Source organism: Marmota flaviventris, chromosome 16 (genome assembly GCF_047511675.1).
Source record: "Marmota flaviventris isolate mMarFla1 chromosome 16, mMarFla1.hap1, whole genome shotgun sequence".
In the NCBI taxonomy this organism is placed as follows: Eukaryota; Metazoa; Chordata; class Mammalia; order Rodentia; family Sciuridae; genus Marmota; species Marmota flaviventris.
The window spans coordinates 17,630,289-17,642,634 of record NC_092513.1 but is presented as its reverse complement, the minus strand read 5'-3'; the positions used below and the strand labels follow the sequence as shown (position 1 = coordinate 17,642,634).

The 12,346-nt window shown below is 41.8% G+C and overlaps 1 protein-coding gene across 3 annotated transcripts in view; it reads right to left on the bottom strand.

Moving 5' to 3' along the window:
• Positions 1 to 12,346, bottom strand: part of Atp8b1 (ATPase phospholipid transporting 8B1) — a 116,926-nt gene that overhangs the window by 27,758 nt on the left and 76,822 nt on the right. For all 3 annotated transcript variants that reach the window (XR_011704790.1, XM_027949072.2, XM_071602715.1), the window contains exons 7-15: positions 10,862 to 10,934; positions 10,690 to 10,760; positions 8,948 to 9,030; positions 8,679 to 8,837; positions 8,419 to 8,507; positions 6,325 to 6,515; positions 3,013 to 3,221; positions 1,219 to 1,262; positions 54 to 210 (exon numbers count right to left, since the gene is read on the bottom strand). Coding sequence is in view for 2 of the 3 variants with exons in the window: in XM_027949072.2 (XP_027804873.1) it covers positions 54 to 210; positions 1,219 to 1,262; positions 3,013 to 3,221; positions 6,325 to 6,515; positions 8,419 to 8,507; positions 8,679 to 8,837; positions 8,948 to 9,030; positions 10,690 to 10,760; positions 10,862 to 10,934 (1,076 nt within the window). In the remaining variant the exon portion in view is untranslated. The remainder of the gene's footprint in view (positions 1 to 53; positions 211 to 1,218; positions 1,263 to 3,012; positions 3,222 to 6,324; positions 6,516 to 8,418; positions 8,508 to 8,678; positions 8,838 to 8,947; positions 9,031 to 10,689; positions 10,761 to 10,861; positions 10,935 to 12,346) is intronic.

Here is a 12,346-nt window from a genome sequence, read left to right as displayed (position 1 = left end):
CTGCAAACCAAAAAGCTAGCCTCCAAAGTCTGAGATGCCAGAGAAATACTCACCATCAATTCTTTCCACCATGACCGTGTGACAAACAGCAAGCAAGAAGAAGAACTGCTGGACCTCTGGTTCTTTCCCTGACTGGATTTGCTCGATAAGATAATGGTCATAAAATGCAAGTTTCCCATCAGCAAATGCATTCCAGCTAAAATCAACTTGCTGAAAGAAATTCAGAAGAAAACAAAAAGGCGATAAAAAAAAAATCTGGATTAAAAATTGATACGAACTTTTCTTTGAAGTCAAGTTTTTAATTATGTAAAAGTAACATTTTGGATTTTAGCCCATTCCCAACTTTATTTATTTAGTAATAGTAGGAGATTGAACCAAGGAGTGCTGTACCACTGACCTACATCCCCAGCCTGTTTTAAATTTTTTTTGAAATTTTGAGATGAGGGCTTATTAATTTGCCCAGGTTGGCCTTGAACTTGCAATTCTCCTGCCTTAGCCTCCCAAGTAGCTGGGAATCCTGATGTGGACCACCATGCCTGGCCTTCTTTATTTTTTATTTTGAGACAGGGTCTCAATAAGTTGCTGAGGCTGGTTTTGAAACTTGCAATCCTCCTGCCTCAGTCCCCAAGTGTATAGGATTAAGGCATGTGCTGCCATAATCATGTTTGGTGGATTTTAGTACATTCTTGACTTATGTGATAAGAGGTTTACACCTATCTTAAAACAAAAAGCATCCTATGGTGGGTTGAATTTTGTCCCATTAATAGATATGTAGACGTTCCAACTGCTGGTACTTATGAATGTGACCTTATTTGGAAATAGGGTCCCTGCAAATGTAACCAAGCTGAGGCCAAGTGAGATTTGGATGGAAGGACAGGTGTCCTATGAGATAGACAAATCTGCACACAGAGACAGACACACAAGGAGAGCACAATGTGTCAATGGAGGCAGAGATTGGAGGCCTGGGTTTCAAGCCAGGGAACACCAAGAACTGCTGGCAATTATCAGAAGCTAGGAGAAGTGAAAGAAGAACTCTCCCTAGAACTTTCCAAGGAAGTTTGACTCTGCCAAAACCTTTATTTGGGCATATGGCCTCCAGAACCATTAGAGAACGAATTTCTGTTATCTTAAGCTTCCCAATTTGGGGTAATTAACAAATTAAGGCAGCTCTAGAAAACTAATATGCATCCCAGCAGTTCCTCATGCTAAAGGACTCACCTCTATTTTGCTGTGAGTGTGTTGAGAGGCATCTCGATGGTCTCCTGAGAAACAAACAGGACAAAACAAATTAAGTCGCCTTTACTTGTGTCCAGAGCTCCCCCCCACCCCCCACCCCCCGCCAGCCTATTCATGGATGGTTCTGAAGTTAACATAGTTTTCACATTTTTCAAGAGTTGGATAAAAATTAAAAATAAAGAATAGAGACCATATAAGGCCTACAAAGGTTAAAATATATGCTAAGTGACTTTTTGCAGAAATAATTTGCCACCCACACTAGAGTTTCAAATACTAGTGCCTGTTCCTCTCTGTTCTTTTGGGATTTGAGCCTTGTCCTTTGAAATGCTATACCTGCCACCAGGTTCCTAGTCTTCCTCACTCATATGAAACCACATTCACAATATAAAGTTTTCCATAAGTGGAAAGAATACTCATGTGCTGTGTTTAAAACAAAACACATTGTCTTAAATTATTTAAAAGCATTCTATTTAAATATAGGATTAGCCTTAATGTTGCTTTTAAAGGTAAGACATATTTCAGAAAACTAGAAATCAATTTTACTAAAGTTGTGCTGAAAGACACATAAAACTTAACGTTATAACCCTTTTTAAGTGCACAGTTCAGTGGCATTAAGTACATTTACACTGTTGTGCAACCATCACCACCACATCCATCCAGAAGAGTGCTTACCTTGCATAATTAAAACTGTATCCATTAAACAATAATTTCTTATTACCCTGCCCCCATTCTCTAGTGACCTAGTAAATATTCTACGTTGTTCCTATGAATTTGATTACTCTAAGTACCTCATATAAGTGGACTCATATGCCTTTTTGGTTTTGGCTTATTTCATTTAGTATGATGACCTTAGGGTTTATCCACATTGTGGCATGTATCAGAATTTCCTTCCTTTTAAGGAAACACATAATGTTCCACTATACATGTGTGTGTGTGTATATATGTATATATACACATATACATATGTATGTACATATATATGCATATGTATGTTGTATATGTAAACACACACATATTATAGATAAACACACACACATTCTGTTTAGCCATTCATCCATCAATGGACACTGGAGTTGCTTCTACCGTTTGGCTATTGTGAATAAAGCTGCTATGAATGTGGGTGCACGAATATCTCTTTGAATCTCTGATTTCACTTTCTTACAATATATACCCAGCAGTGGAATTGTTGGCTATTTCAATGTTTGGTTTTTTGAGGGACATGTACCTTTGTGTGTGTGTGTGTGTGTGTGTGTGTGTGTTACTGGGGATTGAACCCAGAGGACCTCCGCTACTGAGCTACATCCCCAGACCTTCTCATTTTGAGACAGAATCTCACTAAGTTGCCCAGACTGGCCTGGACATTGTGATCCTCCTGCTATGGCCTCCAGAGTTGTGGGATTACAGGCTTGTGCCTCTGTGCCTGGCAACGTGTGCCTGTTTCCATCTGCTGACCTCTCCCAGGCGTGTGTTCCCAGCAGTGTCCATTATGCCCCTCTAGCCCTCAGCTGGGGTGCCAGTGCCAGAAGCAATCTGCAGAGGGAGGGCACAAGTGACTCTAGGGTGGCAGGTTCAGCTCTAGGCAGCACCCAGGAAATGAATCTTCTACCATAATTCAACAGCCAACCATTCCTTCTATTTCAGACCCCAAACACACCCGCGTCTTGTAGATAGAAGCATGTCTCTGAAATCATCTTGTAGACAAGATCATCTGAGCTCGCAGTCCATTTAGGAAATAGTCAAGGTCTGGCTTTCTCCTTCCTTCACACTCGCACTCACCATAGATTTGCCCATTGATGCAGCACTTTTTAAAGGTCATGATGTTCTGCGTGAGTGTCCCTGTCTTATCAGAGAAGATGTACTGGATCTGGCCGAGCTGCTCATTCAGCGTGGTGGTTCTCGCCTTTGCAGGCGTGTCCTTCTCAGAATAGTACATCTGCAGGTCCCAGTTAATAAAGTGACTCTGTCCCAGACGAATCACTTCCACACTAGGAAGACAAAAGATCACTCTGTGTGGAGTTCTGAGCTGTGAGTGGTGGATTTTAGCCTCACTTGTGCACACAGGACTGCTACAGGCTGAATGTTGGTGGCCCCCAGAACCCATATGTCAAAACAATCCCCAACACAATATTGAGACAGAGCCTCTCATAAGTGATTAGGTCCTAAAGGCAAAGCCCTCGTGAATGGGATTAGTGATCTCATAAAAGAGCTTGCTTGCCTCTTCTGCCCTTTAAGGATGTGGCAAGAAGATGCTCTCTATGACACAGGGTGGGCCTGGGCCTTCACCAGATGCCAAAAGTGCCCACCCTGGATCTTAGACTTCCCAGCCTCTGGAAGTGTGGGCAGTATGTTTCTGTTGTCTACAAGCTACTCAGGTAAAGGCATTCTTTTGCAGCAGCCTGCACAAACTAAGACATCTTCAAAGAGACAAGCCATAGCCAGTGGTGGTGGCGCACATCTGTAATCCCAGCGGCTTGGGGGGCTGAGGCAAGAGGATTGCGAGTTCAACGCCAGCCTCAGCAATGGTGAGGTGCTAAGCAACTCAGTGAGACCCTGTTTCTAAATAATATACAAAATAGGGCTGGGGATGGGGCTCAGTGGTCAACTGCCCCTGAGTTCAATCCCTGGTACCAAAAAAAGAAAAAGAAAAAGAGAGAGAGAGAGAAGTCATGCGTGGCGATGTGCTCAGCCTCTGAGCTCTCCTGACCAATTGTTTTGTCCTTCAGGTCAGGGTCAAGCTGACTTTAGATGAGTAGTGTTTCCTCAAAGCATCCTGCTCACTATGACTTCCCACTCACTCCTGAGCACATCAGGCCACGGCCATGGAGTGCCATGTTCAAAATGCACAGCTCAGGTGACCTGGACCCCTGTGGATGGTGCCCAGGTGCAGTCATCTTACTGTGTTTCCCCATCATTCCCAGGGACAACTGGGATGGCAGTATTCATTTCTGTCTCCAGTTGTAGGACAAAGAGGACATGGGCCCACTAGATGACAGACTGCTGAGTGCTCTCATATAGGGCAACAGTCTTTTGGCAAATAATTCCTAAATTGTGATCCCTCACTGTGAAGGTGACACTTTTTTCTAAATTTTATTAGGTTATAGAATGTTCAAAAGAAGATATTCAAAAAGAATCATCTCAATTTTGAAACTAGAGGGGCCCTAGGGCCTAGCTCAGTGGTAGTGCACTTGCATGAATGAGGCTCTGGGTTTGATCCCCGGCACTGTACAAAAACACAAGCGAAACCAAAGCACCATAGGAATTAAACACATCTCAGTTAGAAGGAAGCCATTTATATATTCAGCAACAGTTAAGTGAGCAAAGGATCTTTTTATAACAAGTTAAACGATGGAAAAATAACTCTCTCTCCCTCCCTTTCCTCCTTCCATAAATATGTCCTACTAGGTACCAAAAACCATTCTAGATACAGGGGTTATATCCACAAGCAAAGCAGAAGGAAACCCAGTCTGTTAGCAAGTTATCACCTGCGAAGGCACACAAATGAGAGACCCAGTAAACACGTACTTATTGGGTGCTGAGGGTTCTCTGCACAAAAGCAAAGCAGGGGAAGGGGAGATAGAGAGCAACAGGGAAGAGATGGTTTGGTCATAAGAGGGAGCACTAGGAAATGCCGGGGGGATGAGGCCTGAAGAAAATGAAAAAGCAGCATTAGGCTATCTAGGGAAGAATGTACCAGGCAGAGATAAGAGAAGGTACAAAGGTCCTGTGGCAGGAAGGGCATCAAGGGTCTGGAGTGGCAGGAGCCAGGGTTAAGGGGCAGGACCAAGGGGTAGGGCTGGAGCACTGAACACCAGATCCCACTGGGCCCTGGGTGTGATCCTGTGGCCTTGATGATTCTATACTAAACGACACCCAAGCTGCCAGGGAGTAGAAGAAAAAACAGAGATACCATCTTGATTTGATTTATGCTTTAAAAGGACCTTGATTTCCAAGAGAAATAAAGAAGTTACATCAGCCAAATTGCATACGGTATTATTTTATAGCTTTGTACAAAATAATCCATATAACAGAGGGCTCTCTTAACAAGGAAGCACTGTCTTAGACTCTTTTAGAGTAGCTGGGACAAAAGCCTGCCCCAGGGCATGATTTCCCATTAAAAGAGCAACAGAAAGAACATGTAATAAAATTAGAAACAAAACAAACGCACATATAATAAAATTAGAATAAAATAAATGCATCTAATTACAGGGGTGTGTGAGTCCATTTCCTCCAGGCTATTACTGATTGAAACCAAGAACTGACTCCACTGTCAATATATTCCAAGGCGTAGCCCCTCTAAAGTCCAACTGGCCAGTGACAATGAATTTGATAGGAAATAAGAGCAAAACAGGAAGACACAGCACCAGACAAGACTGCCACTTGTCAGGGGTACAACCTTGACTTTCTGTTGGGATTGGAACTGACCTTAAGATAAGAAATGGAACCTTGGGAGAGGGTGGAGTAAGGCGGGACACCTTTTCCACCAGGAGGTCTTAGCAGGAAGGTCAGTGGCTTCCACAAGTAAGCATGGGTGTGGCAGATGTCAAGAAGAAGGCTGGGGGTCAGGGGTGGAGGGGGAGTTGTGGCTCAGTGGTAGAGCACTTGCCTAGCATGTGAGAGGCACTGGGTTTGATTCTCAGCACTGCATATAAATAAATGAATAAAATAAAGGTCCATCAACATCTAAAAACAAAAAAAGAAGAAGAAGAAGTCTCCTATAAGAGGGAAGCAAGACTTGTGAAATGGAAAAGCAAGTTTTTCCATGACATTCCAAGTCTCTAACTTTCTCCCAGGCCCTTCTTGAAACCTAGGCTTTGGAACTCACTGAGAAGGAATCTTACCAAGTAAGTGATTGTAGCCTTTGACCTCCACTGTCAGTGGCCTTATCTGTAAGGATAGAAGGTACCTGGCACAGAGTAGGCCCATTCATTTCCTTCCCCCATCTTATCCTCAATTCTGAAATAGAAGTTATTTTTTTACCTATTCCTTTTGACCTTTGAAACTATTATTGCTAGACACAAATGTGCCAAGTTGGAAAAAGATACTACAGTTTTCCCTAAAAGCAAGAGGCCAAGGACAGGACAGCCTCACCTGACATACAGAGAGATGGGTACCATGGTGTTCAGCACGATGATGTAGCCCCAGAAATTCAGGAATCCACGGTAGGAGGGAGTGATGTTTTCTCCATCGTAGAGGTACCAAGAATAATTGCCAACTTGTGCTTCCCAGTAAGCATGGCCGATGGCAAGACCCGCAGAAAGCAGAATGAGAACAATAAAGATCTAGAAGACACAAAAAAGAGAAGATGGATTTCCAACCCGATGCACTTCACAGATGTTAACTAACCATGTCCACACTGTGTTTAAGATAATTTGGTAGTCTGTAAAAATAATGCACTTAAAAGAGTACCATGAGAATGCTCTGAAAGTCTATTTGATTGTTATGATTGATGGGTTTATTCTACCTTACACACTTAAGGATTTCATCCCCAAAATTATCTTTCAAAAGAGAAGGTGGTATTTTATATTGAAATTCTTGGAGACTTTATATTACAGGCATTCTCCCAATTACTCTGACTCTGAATAATAACATGTGGTTTGGGAAAATACCTTGCCCTATCATGAAACACCTTCAAACAATGCTGAATTGGGATACTTATGGAAAATACTGAAGGAAAATTATTAAAAAAAGAAAAGAAAGAAAGGCAGGGCAATGCCACCCGTATTTGGGTAATTATTCCTGAAAGTACAATATCGTAAGGATTATAAACAAGATCAAGAAGCAATACAACAAGAATAATGTTGCAGAAATGTTGAGCAAATATTTAAGAGACAAATTAAAAAGTCAACTGTCCTGGTGTGGTTTGCGTATTTGGGAGTGGGGATAAAATTTCCAGGGACAAATTTAAGTTTCTGGGCACAGATTTCAAAAGTGCTATAACTCACAACTTGGTTCAGAGGAGAGATGATGGGTTCTGTGGGTGCTCTAGTCATGACCATGATGGCACTGAGGGTGAACGGGCCAAGTTCAAGTTAAATTTTCATGACATATGAAAGCAGGGTTAAGGGCAGTTCTTTAAGTCACCATATTACTTTTATATGATTTTAAATAGGTAGATGCAATTACAGAATTCTAATTTTATGAGTCCTGAAGGTTTATGTAAGACTAAGTATTTGAACAACAACTTTATTTAGGAAGTTGGAGAACTGCTTGATATTTGGGGCCACCCTACACACAGAGAAGAATTAATTCAGCAGGCCTAAGACTGGTCTCCCCAAAAGTGCTGCTTGCAAGGCTCACCCTGGGCTGGCATCTGGGAAGTTAGATTATGGGAGGCTTTCCTGGCCCCTTATTTCTTATTCTCTGATAAAAGTGGCTCCTGCCTAACTGTGCAAACGACACAGTATATGCCGACCACCTGCTTTCCTTTGGAGAGTCTGGAATTTTGGTGCATGCCAGGCAGATGGCACCTACATTCCCAGCCCCATATTAAAAATCCTGGCCAAGAGTGTCTAATGGGCTTCCCTGGAAGACAACATTTCACATTGCTGTCAAACACTGTTACTGTGAGAATTCAGTGTCTCTTGTGTGTGACTCTGCTGGGGGAGGCCCCTCGACAGCTTGTACCTCTGGACTTTGGATCACATGCCTCTTGCCGATCTTGCCTTGCATCCTTTTGCTGTAATAAGGCAGAGCCTTAGTAAAACTATATGCTAAATCCTACAAGTGCTCCCAGTCTGTCATCCAAGGTGGGTGTGGTCTTGAGGACCCTCTCAACACACCTTTTGCCTTGCCTTACAATCGGATTTATATGGTGTATGTTGCACAAAACCAACAACAAGATAAGAGGAAAGCAAACAGTGATCAAATCAAGACTTCAGGACTTATTCAAGACTTCCACTTATTTCCCTAGTTTTTCAACTGGTCTCCCTCCAGCCAAAGGACTCAGGGGAGCCTACCACCAGAACTTCCCTTTCCTGGAGGATTTTCTTGCTAGAAATGTGGCATTTCCAAGAAAAAGGGAAGGCTCTTCCCCTCCACCCTCACTTCCCATTAGGGCGTGGAGTGCCCAAGTGTATTTCTATCCCATTTAAAGAGATTTTCTTGCATTAGAAAAGTAGACAATAAAATTAGAGCAAAAGACAGCAGTATATCCTCTTATCCACTCAAATGGAAAATAAATACCGTGTAAACCATGTAGTTCATCAAGTAATCAATTTTAGTTCTTTTAAATCTGGTTTTCCCACTGTTCTTCATTATCTTAGTGTCAGCACCTAAAAATGGAAAATTCAGTGGGATCAACAATTGGGAAAAATCAATTAACTAGCATGTCAATAAAATTAGTCTTTCTTTGGCTTCAAGGGGAAAAGGACAGAAAAGCAATTTCCTACTTTAAATCTTAATAGTTCATAGCTGATTAATTTTCTAAGAAACTCTGAAAGTACCTGCAAAGATTACCAGTCCATGGCAGACATCAGTATTTCTAATGACACAGCCACGTAATAGAATTTTATCAGCATCCAAAGGAAAACTTCTCTTTCTCCAGAAGAGTGTTCCTGTGAACTTATCTAGTCGGTTATTGGGTTCTTCACATTCAATAAAACCTTAAAAAAAAAGATACGGTTCACATAATCCCATATAAAAGACTTGTTCAACAGACACTCAAATCAAATAAATAACATTTAAAACAAAGTAAGATGCCTTTTGTACTAACCATCAAATGTTGCTAAGTTATCTTCTCTTTGGAGATACTGGTCTGTGATTTCCAGGGCCATTTTGAACTTTAAATTGGTTTCTCTAAAGAAAGAAGGAAAAAAAAAATTAAATGAACATATTTTGGAGTTCAAAAAGGAACATTAAAAAAAATTGCACAAAGTTCCATTAGGCATGCCTGGAAGTAAATTAGCTTGTTTTAGCTTTAAACTCTTTTCATCTTGGAACTTTGAGTTTGAAGGTTATACCCTGAACTAGAGAAGAATTCCTAATCTGGGAAGTGCTGGTCTCCTTTGTGGTTTGCTATTGTGGCAGTTAGGACATGGCGCGCCCACAGCCTCCTTTTTTACTAATTGAACTAGTTAACACCAGCAGGCTCTGATGGACTGTTTTGTAAAAAAAAATGTAGTTTCTAATATGTTACCCACACTAAGGTGATTATACAAAACAAACTTGTGATAGAAATTCTACTTAGCCTCTGTCAGCCCATTTTCTAGAATGAATAAATGAAACCTGTGTTTCAGAAAAATATTTTTCTTTGGGAAAGAAGGTAGCAGCCTCACCCCCAAACCTGGTATACCCCATCCCCAGTGCAAGGGAAGGTTAACTGTGTGTGGACACATGGCAGCAGGTGGGGACAGATGCTCTCAAGAGGAAGGCCGAGTTGGACCCTGTGGGCACACCTACAATCCCAGCTACTCAGCAGGCGGAGGCAGGAGGATTGCAAGTTCAAGGCCAGCCTGGGCAACTTAGTAAGACCCTGCCTCAAGATAAGAAGGGTTAAGAATATGTCAGTGGTAGAGTGTTTGCCTAGCATGCGGAAGCCCTGGATTCAATTCCCAGCAACCCACACACACACACACACCACACACACACACACCACACACACACACACACAAAGCAAGGCAGTTTTCTTAGGGAGCACAGCCCTTCACACATTTAACAAACACCCATAGGGGAATCTCCAGCTATTGGGAAGCTGAGCATTAGGTTTTCTTTCATGTCTTTGTAAAGCTTTAGTGTCTCTCGCTGGTGGGATGATTATTGCTAAGACTGAATGTCAGCCAACTGTTCAACAGAGGAAGGAAAGACCTCATTTCCAATGACATGATTCCAGCTCTCCATAAGTGGCAGGTGCATCTCTAGGGTGTGAAGAGCAAAGGGTGCAGGGAGCAGGGTTCCAACTGCCACTTACTGTGTGACCTTGGGCAGGCTACTTCATCTCTCTGGGCCTCTGTCTCCTCATGGGGAAGGTAGAGGTAATAATAATGCTCTTCTCATAAAGTTATTAAAAAAATCAAATAAGCTAATAGGCAAAGTGCCTGTGATCTCTTAAGCACTTAATAAATGTATTGAGAACCAGTCCAAAACAGAATATCATTTTCTCTGAAGTGATAGCAACTAAGGGAGAATTTGAAATTACCTAATGGCAAAGACTTTAAAAAACCTTTTCCTTTCTCTGAAACAGATAATAACATTCACAGTTACTTCCATTTGTCTGGACACCACAGCAATTCACCAGGGGCCCAGGCACGTAGTCTCCTTGAGAAGTAGGGAAAGGTGGGTAGTCCACTCTAAGGGTGGGGAAAAGAGGCCAGTGTACAGGGGACACTATCAGACTGGCAGCAAGTGACAGAGGCAGAGCCAGATGGCAGGGTCCCCTGCCCAGAGTGCACAGATCTGAAAGTAATGACCATGCCCTCAAGGCCGACTCTGAAACAGGCTCATCCAAGACGCACTCACCCATCTAGCTCGGCCGTCTCCACATAGCAGAGGCTGTTGGGCTCAGAGCTGGACAGCAGCAGAATGTCAGCCTGTTCAAAACAAAAGGCAGCTATCACACAGGGTCCCCAAGGTGACCTGATCATGAGCCAGGAGCGGTCAGGGACAAGAGAGAAGGAACTTGCTCACTTACTGGAATAAAGTCATTTTTCTTCAGACGAATGACATCTCCAACTTGAATGTCTTTCCACTTGGTAACTTTAAACCTAAGTGTTAAAAATAATGTCAGTTGTCAGGCTGGGGAAGTGGCTCAGTGGTAGAGCACTTGCCTAGCACGTGCAAGGTCCTGGGTTCGATCCTCAGCTCCATATAAAAATGAATAAATAAAGGTATTGTGTTCAACTATAACTAAAAAATAAATATTTTTAAAAAATAGTGTTAGTTGAACTGGGGAATCACTCAACAGTTGAGCTCTAGGTACCATTCCCAGTTTAAAAAAAAACAGTTTATTGGTTTTCTAAGTTTTAGGCTAGGGACCTGCCATTCTTTATAGATGTCAAAGATTCTGAAAGTTGTGTAAATCGCAGGGAAAATGTTGGCTAGAAGTTCACCCTTTGAATGATGTAAGTACTGGAAGTGGTCTTGAGAATCATATTCATCTCTGCCGGAAGCATCGTGATGTGACCGATACATCAAGATATTCTTTCCACCCTGCCTCACGCAGGGAAGAGTCCATTGGGGGCCATGTCCACACGTGGCTGGGTATACTTGGCGCCCCCTTTGGGTCTTGCTCATGGGCTGCTTCCCCTCCTGTCCTCCCTATTCTAGGTCATCCATCACTTGCTCACTCCCCAGGACAGACACACATGAGTGCTCCTCCATGGGTCACCAAGAATCCTCATGGGGCTTTAAGATTGGCTTCCTCTCCATTGTTTAAATTATCTCCTTAATGGGTATGTACCACTTTTACAATAAATCTAATGAGGATATTGATAAAAATAAATAAATAAATAAAAGTAAAAGATGACTATCTTCAGTAATAAACTCCATAGGAAATCCCCATTTAAATTTCTAACAAGTCAACATTTTAAAAAGTTCCAAACATTTGTATAACTACAAAAGATACAACTAATGGACATGATGAACCCACCATAAGTAATCATTTCAATTATTTTGGAGACAGAAATCTAATTACTATACTTGTCTTCCAATTTGTTTATGGATAAAAGAAACCTGGAGATTGGAAAGTCATTATATATATATATATATATATATATATATATATATATATATATATATATATATATATATATATATATGCTTTATGCCCTAGTTTCCCAATTTTATGAGAATTTATTACATAGTTCCAAACTGCAGGAATTTTTAAACTTGGCTTATCTTTTAACAAATGAAATTATTTCATATTTCAATATCTCCAAGAGTGTAAATTAGAAATTTGTGTTTAATATGAAATTACAAATGGCACAATGGTGAGGGGTACGGTGGGATACACCCGTAATCCCAGTGGCTCAGGAGGCTGAAGCAGGAGGACTGTGAGTTCAAAGCCAGCCTCAGCAAAAGTGAGGCGCTGAGCAACTCAGTGAGAGTGAGTCTCTAAATGAAATACAAAATGGGGCTGGGGATGTGGCTCAGTGGTTGAGTGCCCCTGGGTTCAATT